The sequence below is a fragment of the Mirounga angustirostris genome, unplaced genomic scaffold (assembly GCF_029215605.1).
Source record: "Mirounga angustirostris isolate CCGP_5_RB_7025 unplaced genomic scaffold, mMirAng1.0.hap1 SCAF_5, whole genome shotgun sequence".
NCBI lineage: Eukaryota > Metazoa > Chordata > Mammalia > Carnivora > Phocidae > Mirounga > Mirounga angustirostris.
Window position 1 is genome coordinate 26,066,643 of NW_026991713.1, and position 16,247 is coordinate 26,082,889.

The window sequence follows — 16,247 nt, forward strand, 5'->3', positions numbered from 1 at the left end:
CGACCCATGAGGTCATGACCTCAGCCAAAATCAAGATCTGAAGGCTTAACTGACTGAGCCACCCAAACGCCCCGAGATCTTCCTCATTGTTGGTGTGACTAGTGATTTTTCTGTTGAAACCTGAACATTTTGGGGTATCATGTTATGAGACTGTGTTTCCTAATCCTAGCTTTTCCTGACACCTCTCTGGCACAAGAAAGAGGGGAAATGCTACTTCATTATTGCCAGATGGGGGTAGAAGTCTAGGTTCCCCAGTTGGCTTCTGTTGACACCTGAATTGTGGGAGATCATCATCATTGCTGGGTGGCATGGAATTCTGGTTCCTTATGTGGTCTCCACTGTCATCCCCTAGAAAGAATAGCTTTGTTACTGCTGAGTGGTAGTGCCAGACCTAACTCTCTACTAGTGCTTATCTGATGGCACTTCAGCAGGGTGAGGGTTTAGGTGTTCTTCCTTCCTGTTGGTAGGGGTGAAAGTGCAGGTGTCCCATGTAGTCTCCCCTGATATTGCAGAAGTATGGGGCTGTATTACTGCTCAGCAGGGATGAAAGTACCAGCTTTCTAGTTGGCCTTCTTGTATCCCATCCAATCAGGGTATTAGGGTACCTCATTACAATCTGGCCTTTGCTGGCGGGTTGGTGGTGGAGTCACAGTGTTTTCTGTAGTACTTTCCTGGAGGATATTGTTATTGTTTAGAACATTTTTGTCTTGCTACTTTCTTGTTACTTTGGCTAGAGAGCAGGCTTTTGTTAAGGCCTTTTTTTTTTCCCCCAGTCTGAACCCATTGCCAGCTTCTTCAGCTCCAGGTTGGAGATCATGTATTAAACTGATAAGAAAAGATACTACACTTGATCATGTATTAAAAGAAAACACTGGGAACCCACCTGTGTGTCAGTTCTTATATCCTGAGGTTGTTAGCTGTTTTGCCTCTGGTCTCCATTTTTCAGAGTTGTGTTATATATGTCATGTATACACACACACACCATTTAGGACTTTGATTTGTATTAGTGGGATTAATGTGGAAATGTGCCTCTGCTCCATCATCCCAGAAGTAGAAGTCTTATTCCAAAAGTTTAAGTTGTGTTATCAGTTTTCATTTACTTCTGGATATTTTCTGATTTCTATTGTGACCTTTAATTTATGTTATTTAGAAATGTCTTCTTTCTAAGCATATGTAGCTTTTTCAGTTACCTTTTTGTATTAAGTTTTAGTTTAATTGGACTTCGGTCAGAAAAATATTCTGTATAATTTTGGTTTTTAAACATTTTTTAGATTTTTTGAAATACCCAGTGTGTGGTCAGTATTTATAAATGTATGTGTATGTTTATAAAGAATTTGTATTCTATAGTTACTGGGAGTGGTTTTCTATATGTTAGCTCAGGTGGGTTAATTATATTGTCTGTATTCTTACTGATTACTTTTTTGTGCTTGTTCTATTAGTTACCAAGAATAGTGGTTAAATTATCCCCCTATGATTGTGAATTTGTCTATTTTTCCCTGTAGTTCTGACCCCTTCTAATTTATATACTTACTGTGTATAAATTAAAATTGTCCTATCTTTCTGGTGTATTTAACCTTTTATCTTTACAAATGTATTTTTTCATCTCTAGGACTGTTTCTGTTTGGTTGTTTTTTTTTTTTTGGCCTTAAAAATCTACTTTATCTAATATTAATGTAGTTCTGTCATCTGTCTTTAGATTAATGTTTAATTAAGTTTTTGCTTTTTTTTTTCCAACCTTTGTGCCCTTCTGTTTTAAAAATGTTATAAAAAAGTTATATAGTTGGGTTATATTTTTTCTCTTAAATTTCTCATTTATTTGAAGCATTAATCTATATAATTTAATGTAATCACTGATATGTGTCTAAGGCTACTGTTTTACTTTTCCTATTTTCCTACTTGTTTATGTTCTATCTTATCTCCCTGCTTACCTTCTTTTAAATGGAATTCTTAATGGAGGGGTGATTCTCAAAGGAGGGACAGAGGTGATTTTTGCCCGTCTAGGGTACATTTGTCAAAATGTGCAGACCTTTTGTTTTTCACTTCTGGGGGGAGTGGTACTACTGGCATCTAATGGGTAGAGACTAGAACTGTTACTAAATATCCTACAGTGTACAAGATAGGCCCCCCACCTTGTCCAAAGAATTATCTGATCTAAAAGGTCAGTAGTGCAAAGGTTGAGAAACCCTTTTTTAGTGTTTTGAATAATGTAAATTTCCCCACTCTTTGAGCATTTTTAATGGTTATCCTATAGGAAGGTTCAGCATATTTTATAGTAAGTATTTTAGATTTTTCAGGCCATGTATAGTTTGTTATGTGTTCTTTCCCTCTCTACCTTTCCGTTTTTAGAGTTGTTTTAGGTTTATATAAAAATCGAGCAGAAAGTACAGAGTTCCCATATACCCCCTGCCACCACACAGGCACAGCATCCCTCACTTTTGCATCCCACAGCAGAGTGGTACATTTGTTACAGTCGATGAACCTACACTGACATGTCATTATCACTCATAGTCCATAGTTTACATTAAGGTTCACTCTTGGTGTTGTACATTCTGTAGGTTTTAACAAATGTTTGTTGATATGTATTCTGTGATTATAGTATCATACAGAATAATTTCACTACTCTAAAAATCCTCTGTGTTCTGCCTGTTCATCTCTTCCTGCTGGGAATGGCCAGCAATCCCTGTACTGACGGATGAAAAGATTACTCCAGACTTTGCCCTAAAAGAGAGGAGAAGGCAAGGGGGTCACGCTCAAAGACGAAGACCCTTTGCTCTTCTTTGCTCCTGCTTTTATTGGTCCTTCAGGATAATCACAAATCCTTATCACTGTTTCTCAAGCACATGATGTGTGACAAGGGGTCTTACTGAAACTAGGAGGATCTGTTTATGGGAAAGATACGACATGCAGATTATGCTAATATGCATGTTCTATGGGAGTTCTGCTAAACATAGCCTAAGAGATAATGCATACATCTCTTAGATCACAGGGCGGCTGTTTGGGCTAAGAAAGCTTCGGGGAAGGCAACTCCCCGTGGCATTCCAATGGCAGAGTGATCACGCAGCCCTCGGCATTCCAAAGGCCCATGTCCTTCTCTGAAACCTTCCATTGCCCTCAGCAGCCTCTGTGTTACATTTTAGCAAGCCAGGTATTATGGCTGATTTCATGCTCTACATTAATTGCAACATCTGCCTCTTTCCTAATCCCTGGCAACCACTACTTTTTAAAATGTCTTTATAGTTTTGATGTTTCCAGAATGTCCTAGAGTTGGAGTCCTACATCACTTTTAGATGGCTTTCTTTCATTTGGTAATATACACTTAAGGTTCCTTCATATCTTTTCATGGCTTGATGGCTCATTTCTTTTTAGGGCTGAATGATACTTCGTTATTGGGATATACCACAGTTTATCCATTCACCTACTGAAGTACATCTCGGTTGCTTCCGGGTTTGGCAATTATGAATAAAGATGCTATAGGCATTAATGTGCAGTTTTTTTGTGTGGATGTAACTTTTCAAGTAATTTGGGTAAATACCAAGGAGTGCTGTTGCTGGACTGTATGGTAAAACTAATGAATTAGAGTTCCTATTGCTCCACATTTTCACCAGCATTCGGTATTGTCCGTGTTTGGATTTGGGCCATCCTAATAGGTTTGTACTAGTATCTCATTGTTTCAGTTTGCAATTCCCTAATGACATATGATGTTCCATATCTTTTCATATGCTTATTTGCCATTTGTGTGTCTTCTTTGGTGAGATGTCTGTTAAGGTATTTGAGCCAGTTTTTCTTTTTTTTTTAAAGATTTTATTTATTTATCTGTGAGAGAGAGAATGAGAGACAGAGAGCACGAGAGGGAGGAAGGTCAGAGGGAGAAGCAGACTCCCCGCCGAGCAGGGAGCCTGATGCGGGACTCGATTCCGGGACTCCAGGATCATGACCTGAGCTGAAGGCAGTCGCTTAACCGACTGAGCCACCCAGGCGCCCCGAGCCAGTTTTTAATTCAGTTTTTTTTCTTGCTGAGTTTGACTTTGTATATTTGGTTAACAGTCCTTTATCAGATAGGTCTTTTTCAGATACTTTCCTCCCAGTCTGTGACTTCTCTTCTCATTGTCTTGGCAGTGTCTTTCCTAGAGCAGAAGTTTTAAATTTTAATGAAGTCTAACTTACCAATTATTTTTTTTTGTGGATCTTGCCTTTGGTGAAGTTACTGTCATATCAGAGACGTTTGTTATCTTCTAGGAATTGGATAATTTTGCATTTTACATTTAAGTGCATAACCCATTTGAGCTAATTTTTGTGAAGGGCGTAATGTCTGCCTAGATCCACTTTTCTTTTTTGGCATGTGCTCCTGTGTCAAAGATCAGTTGACTGTTTTAATGGATATGTGGACTCTATTTTGTTTCATTGATCTGTCTATTATATTGCCCATATCACACTTTTTAAGGAGGCTTTATTTAGGGGCACCTGGGTGGCTCAGTGCATTAAGCCTCTGCCTTCGGCTCAGGTCATGATCCCATAGTCCTGGGGTCAAGCCCCACATCGGGCTCCCTGCTCAGCGGGGAGCCTGCTTCTTCTCCCTCTGCCTGTCTCCCTGCTTGTGTGCTCTCTCTCTCACAAATAATAAAATCTTAAAAAAAGATTTATTTGAGAGAGACAGAGACAGAGAGAATATGCACACAATTGGGGGTAGGAGCAGAGGGAGAGGGAGTAATATCAAGCAGACTCCCTGCTGAGTCCAGAGTCCGATGTGGGGCTTGGTCTTATGACCCTGAGGTCATGACCTGAGCCAAAACCAAGAGTCAGATGTCGAGGTTTACCTGACTGAGCCACCCAGGTGCCCCAGGATTATACTGTCTTATTTTCTGTTGCTTTTATAGTAAGTCTCAAAGTCAGATAGTGTCAGTTTTCTGACTTTGTTCTTTTGCAATACTGTATTGGCTATTCTGGGTCTTTTGCCTCCCCACATAAATTTTTGAATTAGTTTGTCGATACCCATAAAATAACTTCTGGGGATCATATTGAATCTGTAGATCAAGTTTGGAAGAACTTACCTCTTGACAGTATTGAGTCTTCCTATCCATGAACATAGAATAAATATCTTTTCATTTATTTAATTCTTTGATTTTTTTTATCGGAGTTTAGTAATTTTCTTCATATTAAAAAAACATTTTGTTAAGTATAGAGCTGTTTCATTTTGGGGGGTTACTAATGTAAATGGTATTATAAATTTCAAATTCCATCTGTTCATTGCTGATATATAGGAAAGTGATGGACTTTTTTGTATATTAACTCTCTATCCTGCAACCTTGCTATAATTGCTTATCAGTTCCAGGAGGATTTTTTTTTAATTGGGTCTTCTACACAGACTGTCATGTCATCTGCAAAGAAAGATGGTTTTATTCCTCCTGTATTTATATGCCTTTTATTTTATTTTATTTATTCTTAACTACATTAGCTAAGACTTCCCACTATGATGTTGAAAAGGAGTGGTGAGAGGGGATATTCTTGTTTGTTCTTGATCTTAGTGAGAAAATTTCCATTTTCTCACCCTAAATATGACATTACCTGCAGATTTTTTATAGATGTTCTTTATCAAGTTGAGAAAGTTCCCCTCCATACCTGATTTGTTGAGTTTTTTTCATGGATATGTGTTGGATTTTGTCAAACGCTTTTTCTGCATCCACTGATATGATCATGTGATTTTTTTTTTTTTTTTTTTTTTGCTTTAGTCTATTCATGTAATAGATTACATTAATTGATTTTTTTAATGTTGAACCAGCCTTGCATGCCTGGAATAAATTCTACATGGTCATGGTGTATAAATCTTTTTATACATTGTTAATTCAATTTGCTAATATTTTGTTGAGGATTTTTGCATCTATATTAATTTTTTTAAGCTCTTAAAAGATAACATTCATAGTTTGGGGCCATTCAAAACAAGGCTGCAGGCCAAATTTGGCTCATGTGTTATAGTTTGTCAACCCCTTTCCTAGAGATTACAATATGCATTCTTGACTTATTAAAGTGTAATATTTGTTGATACTTTTAGCCTTTTCCCATACAGTGCAAGGGCTGTACAACACTTGTAATTCTACCTTTATTGACTTATATACCATTTAGTTATATATTTTAAGTCTATATATGTTAAAATCCCCAAGATATTATTTTATGCAGTCAGCATTATGCAGTCATAAATAGTATTATGCACATATTTCCAATTTTCATTTATCTTTATTTTTGTATTGTCCACATCTAAGATAATTTTCCTTGTGTATGAAGGACTCCTTTACTGTTTCTTTTATTGTGCATCTTCTGGGATGAATTTGTTTTGTTTATCTGAAAATGTCTTTATTTTACCGATATTCTTGAAAGATATATTTTTGCTATATTTATAGAAACTTTGGCAGTTATTTTCTTTCAGCACTGTAAAGGTAATATTACATGTGTTCTGGCATTCATTGTTGAAGTCCTTTTTTTTTTTTAAGATTTTATTTATTTGAGAGAGACAAAAATAACAAGCAAGAGAGAGAACAGGGGGAGAGAGAGAAATAGGCTCCCTACTGAGCAGGGGGCCTGATGTGGGGCTTGATCCCAGGACCCCGAGATCATGACCTGAGCTGAAAGCAGATGCTTAACTGTCTGAGCCACCCAATCGCCCCAAGTCAGTTCTTTTGTTGCCTTTTTTCAATGCACTTCGGTTCTTTTCCTGGCTAATCTTAAGATTTTTCCTTTTTCTTTAGTAAAATCTTAAGGTGATGTTCTTAGATGTGGATTTCTTAATGGGATGTATGTAGATTTCTTTTTATTTATGTGCTTGTGGTTATAGAACATTTTTGGTGGAAGTTGGCAACTTTTTTGGGGGCGGCAGTTATTGTTTCTGTACTATTTTCTCTCCTTCTGGGACTCCAGTGGCATATCTGTTACAATAACATTTTAACTTTATTCTCTGTATTTCTTTCCTTTTTTGTATTTTTCTTACTTATTTTTATTTAAATTCAAGTTAGTTAACATATAGTGTAGCATTGGTTTTAGGAGAATTTAGTGATTCATCACTTACATGTAACACCCAGTGCTCATGCCAACAAGTGTCCTCCTTAATGTCCATGACCCATTTAGCCAGTCCTGCCACCTACCTCCCCTCTAGCAACCCTCAGTTCTCTATATTTAAGAGTCTCTTATGGTTTGCCTGCCTCTCTGTTTTTATTTTTCCTTCCCTTCCCCTATGTTTATCTGTTTTGTTTCTTAAATTCCACATATGAGTGAAACCATATACTTGTCTTTCTCTGAACGACATTTTTCATCTAGCATAATACTCTAGTTCCATCCATGTCATAGCAAATGTCAAGATTTCATTCTTTTTGATGGGGAGTAATACTCTATCATACACACACATCCCCCCCCCCCCCATGTCTTCTTTATCCGTTCATTAGTCGATGGACATTTGGGCTCTTTTTATAATTTGGCTATTTTTGATAGTACAGCTGTAAACAATGGGGTGCATGTGCCCCTTTGAATCAACATTTTTGTATCCTTTGGATAAATACCTAGAAGTGCAATTGCTGGGTCATAGGATAGTTCTATTTTTAACTTTTTGAGGAAACGCCATACTGTTTTCCAAAGTGACTGCACCAGTTTGCATTCCTACGAACAGTGTAAAAGGGTTCCCCTTTCTCCACATCCTCACCAATGTCTGTTGTTTCCTGAGTTATTAATTTTAGTCATTATGACAGGTGTGAGGTGGTGTCTGATTGTGGTTTTGATTTATTTTTCCGTGATGATGAGTGATGTTGAGTATCTTTTCACGTGTCTGTTAGCCATCTGGATGTCTTCTTTCAGAAAGTGTCTATTCATGTCTTCTGCCCATTTCTTAACTGGATTATTTGTTGGGTGTTGAGTTTGTAAGTTCTTTACAGATTTTGGACACTAGCCCTTTATCTGTTATGTCATTTGCAAATATCTTCTCTCATTCCATTGGTTGCCTTTTAGTTTTGTTGATTGTTTCCTTCACTGTGCAGAAGGTTTTTATCTTGATGAGGTCCCAATAGTTCATTTTTGCTTTTGTTTCCCATGCCTCTAGAGACATGCCTAGTAAGAAGTAGGTGTTGCCAAAGTCAGAGAATTTCTCCTGCTTTCTGCTCTAGAATTCTGATGGTTTCCTGTTTTACGTTTAGGTGTTTCATCCATTTCGAATTTATTTTTGTGTACGGTGTAAGAAAATGGTCTAGTTTCATTTTTCTGCATGTTGCTGTCCAGTTTGCCCAACACCTTGAAGAGACTGTCTTTTTTCCATTGGATATATTTTTTTGAAGATTTTTTTAAGATTTATTTATTTATTTGAGAGGGAGAGCACACATGTATGCTCATAGAGGGGTAGAGGGAGAAGGAGAGAAGCAGACTCCCCACTGAGCATGGAGCCTGAAGTGGGGCTTGATTCACGACCTAGGAGATCATGACGTGGGCCAAAACCAAGAGTCAGTGCTCAACTGACTGAGCCACCCAGGCGTCCCTCCACTGGATATTCTTTCCTGCTTTGTTGAAGATTAGTTGGCCATACGGTTGTGGGTCCTCCTTTTTTTTTTTTTTTTTCATCCTTATTTCTCTTATATTCTTTTAACTTATCTTTTAATTACTTATTTTTGTTTTTAAAGATTTTATTTAATCATTAGAGAGAGAGTGCACATAAGCAGGGGGGAAGGCAGAGGAAGAGGGAGAAGCAGGCTCCCCGTGGAGCAGGGAGCCTGATGCGGGGCTCTATCCCAGGACCTGGAGACCATGACCTGAGCTGAAGGCAGACGCTTAACCATCTGAGCCACCCAGGCACCCCTTCTAATTACTACTTTAAGCTATGTCTTATCTAGGCTGTTATGCTTGCTCATTGAGTTTTTACTTTTGGTTGTAGAATTTTTCAGTTTTAGAGATTTCCCTTGGTTTCTTTTTATGGTTTCTTATTCTCACAAAATTCTCAGCCTTGTTTTCTATTGTCTTATACACAATAATGTAAGAAAATTTCTTTTAGAATCGTTGTTTAATAATTCTAATAGTGAGGCCCTTTTGTCTATTGTCTTTTTGCTTCTTGTGACTTTAATTCATGTCACCTTATCTTCCCAGGTACTTGAGCTTTAAAATTAAAAAAAATTCTTTATTGTGTCACATTTATTTGTGAAATTGTTTTTTAGAGCAAGTTGCAGCCTATTCTAATATCATTCATCTAAATTACCTTTGTTAGGAATAATAAGGGCAAACCTTTAAAGTCTGTATCCAAAATGAAGGGGGTGTTCACCAGGGCTTCTCCACTCTTTGCTGGTGTAATCTGTGTATCTTTGAATTTGAAGACTGTCAGCAGGCATTCAGTCTCCCAGCCACCTCTCTGGAACTGGCAGATGCCTCTATGGGAAGAGTGGCCCCAACTGCCAGTCTCATCTTCCTGCATCCACATTCTCTTCTGTTCCCATTTCAGTAAATATTTATTCTTTTGTTAGTTTCCATTGTCTTCAGATTATTAAAATACATGTCCAGCTTTTCTTGTCCTAAGCAGGAGGCTTGATCTAAATTACCTTTTCCTCTAGTACTGGAAGTGAAGACTATCTTCAGATTTCTTGGTGTAAGAGATTGGTAATACATTTCCCACGGTGTTTGAGGTAGTTGGGGTTTTTGTTTTTAGCTAAAAGCATTTTTATATAATTAGCATAAAAGGTACAAGTTCTTTGTAAACTTGGAATATAGAATTGTGGAACCACTTTTGAAGGTCAGAGAAAGAATTAATGTTTTATGAGGACTTTCCGTCTATATTACTAGATATCTATTTGGAGGATACCATATTTTCCAAGATTATCATTGATAAGTTGATTATTACTGGACTGGAGAGCTGAATATATGTTCAAAACACTAAAAACAGATATAAAATTTATTCTGACCTTGGTAAGACTTGTGCAAATGGACAGTTTTCTGTGATTCTGAAATATTCCTAGAGGAGAAAAGTCTGAAAATGACTATTGGCAGATGCAGCCCAGGAGTTCATAACTTTGAGTCAAGAAGATCCCAGAGGGCAGTACACATGTTTGCAATGGAACTAGAGTTGGAGATGAGGCTGTGAAAATTAATAATGGGAAACCTCATTAAAATGGAGATGGGAGATTCAGCAAGGGGAGCTCTCACTCCCTACCACTCATAGTCAGTTGTAGACCCAACAGGAAGATATGTACTTGATTTTGCACCTGGTTGCTCCTTTACAATCCCAACTGGAGGAAGAAACTTTTTTTTTTTTAAGGTTAATAAGGTAATGGTGGTGGTGACTGAGAAATGGATATCCTGCAATTAGTCCTGAAAAGCACTTGTAGTAGATTTTAGTGCCAAAAGGGAAGGATTTAAATAATTTTAACCCTGTTTTCCTAAAATGTTCAGGTCTTTGTGAATTTTATGTGCGATGGGACTGAACTTCCATTTTAAAGTAGGAGTTAGAATATTTACTGTCAACTGGAATAAGAAAAAAAAATTACTCATTTTATCTTAGAAATCTTTGTTTCATTGGTAGTGGGATTGAAGAATAGGTCTTGGTTTTTCTTATGTAGTTTAAGCTTTTAGCTAATTAAAATTAAAACCTGGGACACCTGGATGGCTCAGTTAGTTAAGTGTCTGCCTTCCGCTCAGGTCATGATCTGGGGTCCTGGGATCGAGTCCTGCATTGGGCTCCCTGCTTCATGGGGAGCCTGTTTCTCCCTCTGCCTCTGCCCCCCACCCCGGTCTCTCGTGAATGAATAAATAAAATCTTAAAAAAAAAAGACCTTATAATACTTTTTGGTGCTATTATTACAAAGTATGAGGTAAGTTTATTATATGTTTCTATCTTTTAAAAATTATTTGGATCAAAAAGCAGGTCAAAATTACATGCCAGTTTTATGATCCAGTTAATTAATTCCCTGACAAATAACTTACTTTCGATAGGATAATGTTGTGGCAGCTGTTACAGTGCATTGTTGCACGTTTAACATGAGTAAGAACTTTTCTTGGAGGACTTTGTCCCTTCTATTAAAATGTGATTTGACAGGAAACCAAAGTAACTTCAATTTTAGTTTAAAAGTCTTAGGTAATATGCAGACATCACATTAATTTATCAGAAATGGTATATTAAAAGAAAGACTAAGTAATTTGATGGTTGGTTTTATGTGCTAAAGATCTTGTAGTAGGAAAAGGTATTTCATGATGACTCATGACTGAGGGAGATGCTATTAGAAAAAAATACATATAATCTTCACAAAGATTCATGAAGCTAAAGGGGAGAGAATTATTTTGATGAAAACTTTTGTTTTTAATTATTTACAATAAGAACACTGTCATCATTTTTTTTTTACTTCTAAATACAACAAACAGTTACTTTCATAATCCTGGATCAGTGCTTTTGGGGATAGCTGAAGTGATTTACTTTCCTGTTCTTAGTGCATAACACATAGGTGATTAACATTTTTGTGTTGACTGATTTCTCATGAGTCTGCAGCATGAGTACAGTTCACCTTGTGTCAGATAAAAGACCCTTTGTAGCATTAATCACATAGTTACTTGCTGAAGGTCATCTTTGTGAAGATTATAATTTTCTCTAACCATTTGTCAAGTTCTAAGTGGCTTTTCTCTGATTTCAGAGTATGGATTTTGTAGTAGGATCATTCTATGAAGTTTACCGTAGTAGCTTCAGGGAATATCCATGGTTTGTGAATCCGGGAGTACCTAAACTAGAAGAGTCAGTAATTCTAGTTAGGTTAATAATTGAAGATGTGACATTGATGGTCACAGAAACTTAGTGTGGAGTAAAGAAAATGTGTTAAGGTACGATTCAACTTTGTTCTTTTTGTTTTATGAACAATTAAAAAATCGGAAAATTTGGGTTTTGTTATAGAAATGATAGTTGAATAACAAGAAGGGATAAAAAGAATGTCACAGTGAATGAGTTTAATTCATCACTAACTAAGTGCATTTCTCTGTGCAGGTATAATTTGGCATCCTGAGAATCTGTCTTAGGAAGAAGGAAGTGGAAAATACCCTTGAAAAAAAGAAAGCTAAGACAAAAAGGAAGCCAGACTTACTTTTACATGGTCAACTGCTCACTTACCAATATGGATACTTTTCCCACTATTTTTCCTCCTGGTGGAGACAGCGGGGTGACAGATTCTCAATCTGAGTTCCAAAAAATGTTAATTGATGAAAGGTTACGATGTGCACGTCATAAAACTAACTATCAGACTCTTAAAGCTGAACACACAAGGTAAATTGCTTAAATTTGGAGGTAAGGGGCTTTATTAAGAAAATTATTTTTGTCCGAACGTTTGCTCTGGAACATACAGTATAATTTTGTTAGTTTGCAGTATATACATTTAAAACTTCTTGGGGTGCCTGGGTGGCTCGGTTGTTAAGCGTCTGCCTTCGGCTCAGGTCATGATCCCAGGGTCCTGGGATTGGGCTCTGCATCTGACTGCCTGCTCCGCGGGAAGCCTGCTTCTCCCTCTCCCACTCCCCTTGCTTGTGTTTCCTCTCTTGCTGTGTCTCTCTCTGTCAAACAAATAAATAAAATCTTTAAAAAAAACCCAAAACATTTAATACAGTGAAATTTTTGCTTTAAGATTACTTTATTCAAAACTAAACTAAACATGGTCCCAAGTGTGCTATGAATTTATAAGTCTTGCTTTGAAAGTAGCAAGACATATAAAATGTCTAGGTGGCTAAGTGTGTTTTTCCTTTCCCCCAAGTAAAATTGTATTAATAAACTATAGTGTTAATAATTAAACTCTATAAAGAAAAGAGGTTTATGGACTTAATGGAATATATGAAATTGGTCTTGTTCTGTAGTGTTGGTTGACTTCACATAAAGTAATGCAATTAGGATAAAGCAAAGGATATCCTTAAAGTTGAATTTTTTCTTTTTTTAAAAATCAGATTGCAAGATGAGTACATAAAGTCACGACATGAGCTAAAGCGCCTGTTAAATGAAAAGAAGACTGACCAGGAAAAATTTCAGCTGCTGCTTGAAGAACTAAGAGGGGAATTAGTAGAGAAAACTAAAGACTTAGAAGAAATGAAACTGCAGGTAAGAAAATACATTTCAGTTAGTACTATTGGGGAAAAAATTTCCTCTGCCCTTCTGGGTCCTTCTAAACTGGATAAGAATCAAATTGGCATGAGATTAGATTAATAAGAGAAAATCAAATTTAGTTTCAAAAGTATGCAGAATCCACACAAACATCACAAACATGAAATTCCAAAGATAGGCAACAGTAGGCTTATATGACATCCTGAGCTGGGGATACAAAGGGAAAGCAGATCATTAGCAGGATGGTGAGAGAATTTTGGAAAACAAAGTTGCCCTGTTAAGCAGATAAATTTCTTAGGTAAAAAGGAACCTCTGTTAATAGCTCTCTTCTTGGTATAGCCTCTCTTTCCAATTAAACTTAGGCAGTTGAGAGGGAGGTAAAGAGCTTTTCCTAAATCTGCTGGGTTTTGATAGCTTTTAAATCAAAACAATCTTCATACCAAAACAGCCCATCCTGGGGAGGCCTGCCTTTTGCACCTGTGATACAAAAGTAGTCCGATGTTGCTAAATTTGGTGAATTCTGCCTACATTCTTAATGAGTATTTTGCTGTTGTCCACATGGTATAATTTAATATTCTTTCATATATTCTGGAATGTTAGTTACCATGTGGGATTTAGCCATGAAACTGTTGTTTCATGTAAATTTGTATTATATTACCTGTCCTGATTTAAATATTTCACTCTTCAGAATAATTGCGGGAAAGGCTGGTTTGAATTGATAAATATTGAGAGTTAAAAATATTTTTTTAAAGAAAGTTTTACTGATTTTCTTTTAAGTATTATAACTGCAGCTGAGCTAAAAAAGACATTAAAAATTTTTTTCATTACTGAGGTATAGTTGATAAGACTGATAGTTATTTTTAAGGGACTTCTTAAAAGACTATAAAAACAATATGTGCACTTATTTTATGTGTGCAGGGTAAATGGAGTTTCTAAAGCAGAGGATAGTACTATCATTTCATTTCTCATTTGCCTAGAAAGGAGACCAAAACTAAACTTACTATAAATTTCAAATTAGTAGATATTAGCAATTATATTTTCCTGTGTTCATTTAATCTCTAAATGGTACCAGCTGTGTATTTCTGTTTAGTGCTTGGTACAAATGATAAGTATTTTTAATACTGGAGTCAGAAGTTGATAAGAGTAAAAAGCTACCTTTTCAGTCATCTAATATGGCATATTGCCCAATTCATGGATTCCTTTGACAGCAGTGTTAGAAGTTGGTTATTCAGTATCTTTTTGAAATCTTCCATTGTTGGGAACACCATCACTAAGCTTGGGTTGGAGCCTCTATTGTGGTGTTTTATTCTTAGGTGTATTTAGGACATTTAAACAAAAACCTCACAAATAGGAGTTGAATAGGCAAATGTAATTTAAGCCTATAGAATTGGTGGATTAATTTGTTTTGCAAAAATTGAGCGGCCATAGAAATGAGAATCTGTGAGCACTGATTCCAAGGAATTCTTCCAAATATTCTTCTGGCACTGTAGATATAAACACTCTAGTCTTCTTTAGCATATTGTTTGCACATGCTTGGTACAAATAAGCATGTCTCCATGTCAGTTTGAAGAAACAGTAATTATATTAATAGCAGATAAAATTTACTTCAAGACAAAAAGTGTCACTTAAGGTAAAAAGGTCATTTTTATAACCAAAAAAACGGTCAGTTCACCAGTGAGATGATGACCTTCAACAAACATCTGTTTTTATGCCTTAGTTTTGTCATGTGGTAAAGAGGATAAAAGTTGTTAACAGTGGTTTTTGTGAGGACTGATGAAATAACATGTATATTTTTAGTATAGTGTCTGACACATAGTAGATACTCATGAATGATGGCATTTATTCTATTTGAATGCAGGCTCTGTAAGGGCAGGAACTCTTTCAGTGTGTCTTCAGTGCTCAAGTAGATTTCTCTTTGTATTTATATATTTTATAATATGTTAGCAAATTTTTGTTGAATGAATGACATGAAGAAGTAGAATAAATGGATGACTCGGAATTGAGGTTCTGTTCATATATAATACAATGTTCTTTCTTGTCTCATATGTACCTAAAGCTTCAGCATCTTAGAGTTAATGATGCTCTCATTGTTTCATATCTGTAATGAGTTAACTTGTGTCCACCAAAAAATATGTTAAACTTCTAATGCCCAGTACCTCAGAATGTGACCTTGTTTGAAAATAGTCTTTGCTGATGTAATTAGTTAAGATGAGGTCATACCGAAGGATGATGGGCCCTTAATCCAGTGTGACTGGTGTCCTTCTAAGAAGAGGAGAACAGACACAAGGACAGAAACACAGGGTGAAGGGCAGGGAGTGAGGTGGGGCGAATGTCCTGTCATGACAGAAGCAGAGATTGAAGGGCTGCAGCTGCCAAGCAAGGACAGGGATCAACGGCACACCACCAGAAGCTAGGGTGAAGCAAAGAAGGATCCTTCCCTTCAGGGAGTGTGGCCTTGCTGACAACTTGATTTCGGACTTCTAGCCTCCAGAGCTGTGAGACAATAAATTTCTGTTGTTTTAAGATAGCCAGTTTGTGGTATTTTGTTGTCGTAGCTCTAGGAAACTAATACACTATTCAAAGCCGAATTCCTTTTTGGAACATTTGTGACACAGGGATCTTTATTCTCTGCCTCCGTGCTTTCAGTGGGAGAGAACTTAGTGAATGTTTAAAGTGATCCAGTTTCATTTATGGATTGGAGTATGTTAAGTATTTTCCCTGTCATATTGAAATGAAATCATCCTCCCTGTAGCCTCTCTCTTGCTTCTTGTACTGTTCCTTGGATCTACACAAAATAACTTTAGACATTTCTCCATGTGATAACTTCCCAGATGTTTGCTGACAAATATATTTTGTCTGGTAAAGTTTCTGTTTTTCAAGATAAACGTAAGTGGTTTCTCTATGATATTTATCTGGCAAAAATAAACTAAAATAGAGATCTATATTATGTATGCATGTTGAAGCTAAATTTAGCTATTTGCTTTATGGATGTTAGCAATTTGTACGAGTTCAATAAAATTAAGTAAACTCAACAAAGTAGAAGCAATAAGAAATATGTTAGTAAATGTTTATGAAAGATGATTATTTTCAAGATATACATGTATTATCTTGTCTACCTACAAAATGCCTTTTCTGAGCTAAGATTTAATATCCCTTCGGCTTTTATAGAAAAATG

At 36.5% G+C, this 16,247-nt stretch overlaps 1 protein-coding gene across 7 annotated transcripts in view; it reads left to right on the forward strand.

Moving 5' to 3' along the window:
- The window catches only part of CEP83 (centrosomal protein 83), a 148,523-nt gene that overhangs the window by 36,730 nt on the left and 95,546 nt on the right, over positions 1 to 16,247 (forward strand). For 6 of the 7 annotated variants that reach the window (XM_045872848.3, XM_064590784.1, XM_054506883.2 and 3 more), the window contains 2 exons: positions 11,975 to 12,250; positions 12,919 to 13,069. In XM_045872848.3, coding sequence (XP_045728804.1) covers positions 12,078 to 12,250; positions 12,919 to 13,069 — 324 coding nt within the window. In that variant the 5' untranslated portion in view covers positions 11,975 to 12,077. Of the gene's footprint in view, positions 1 to 11,974; positions 12,272 to 12,918; positions 13,070 to 16,247 lie in introns of those variants that run through there. The other variant, XM_045872851.3, reaches the window with a different exon arrangement.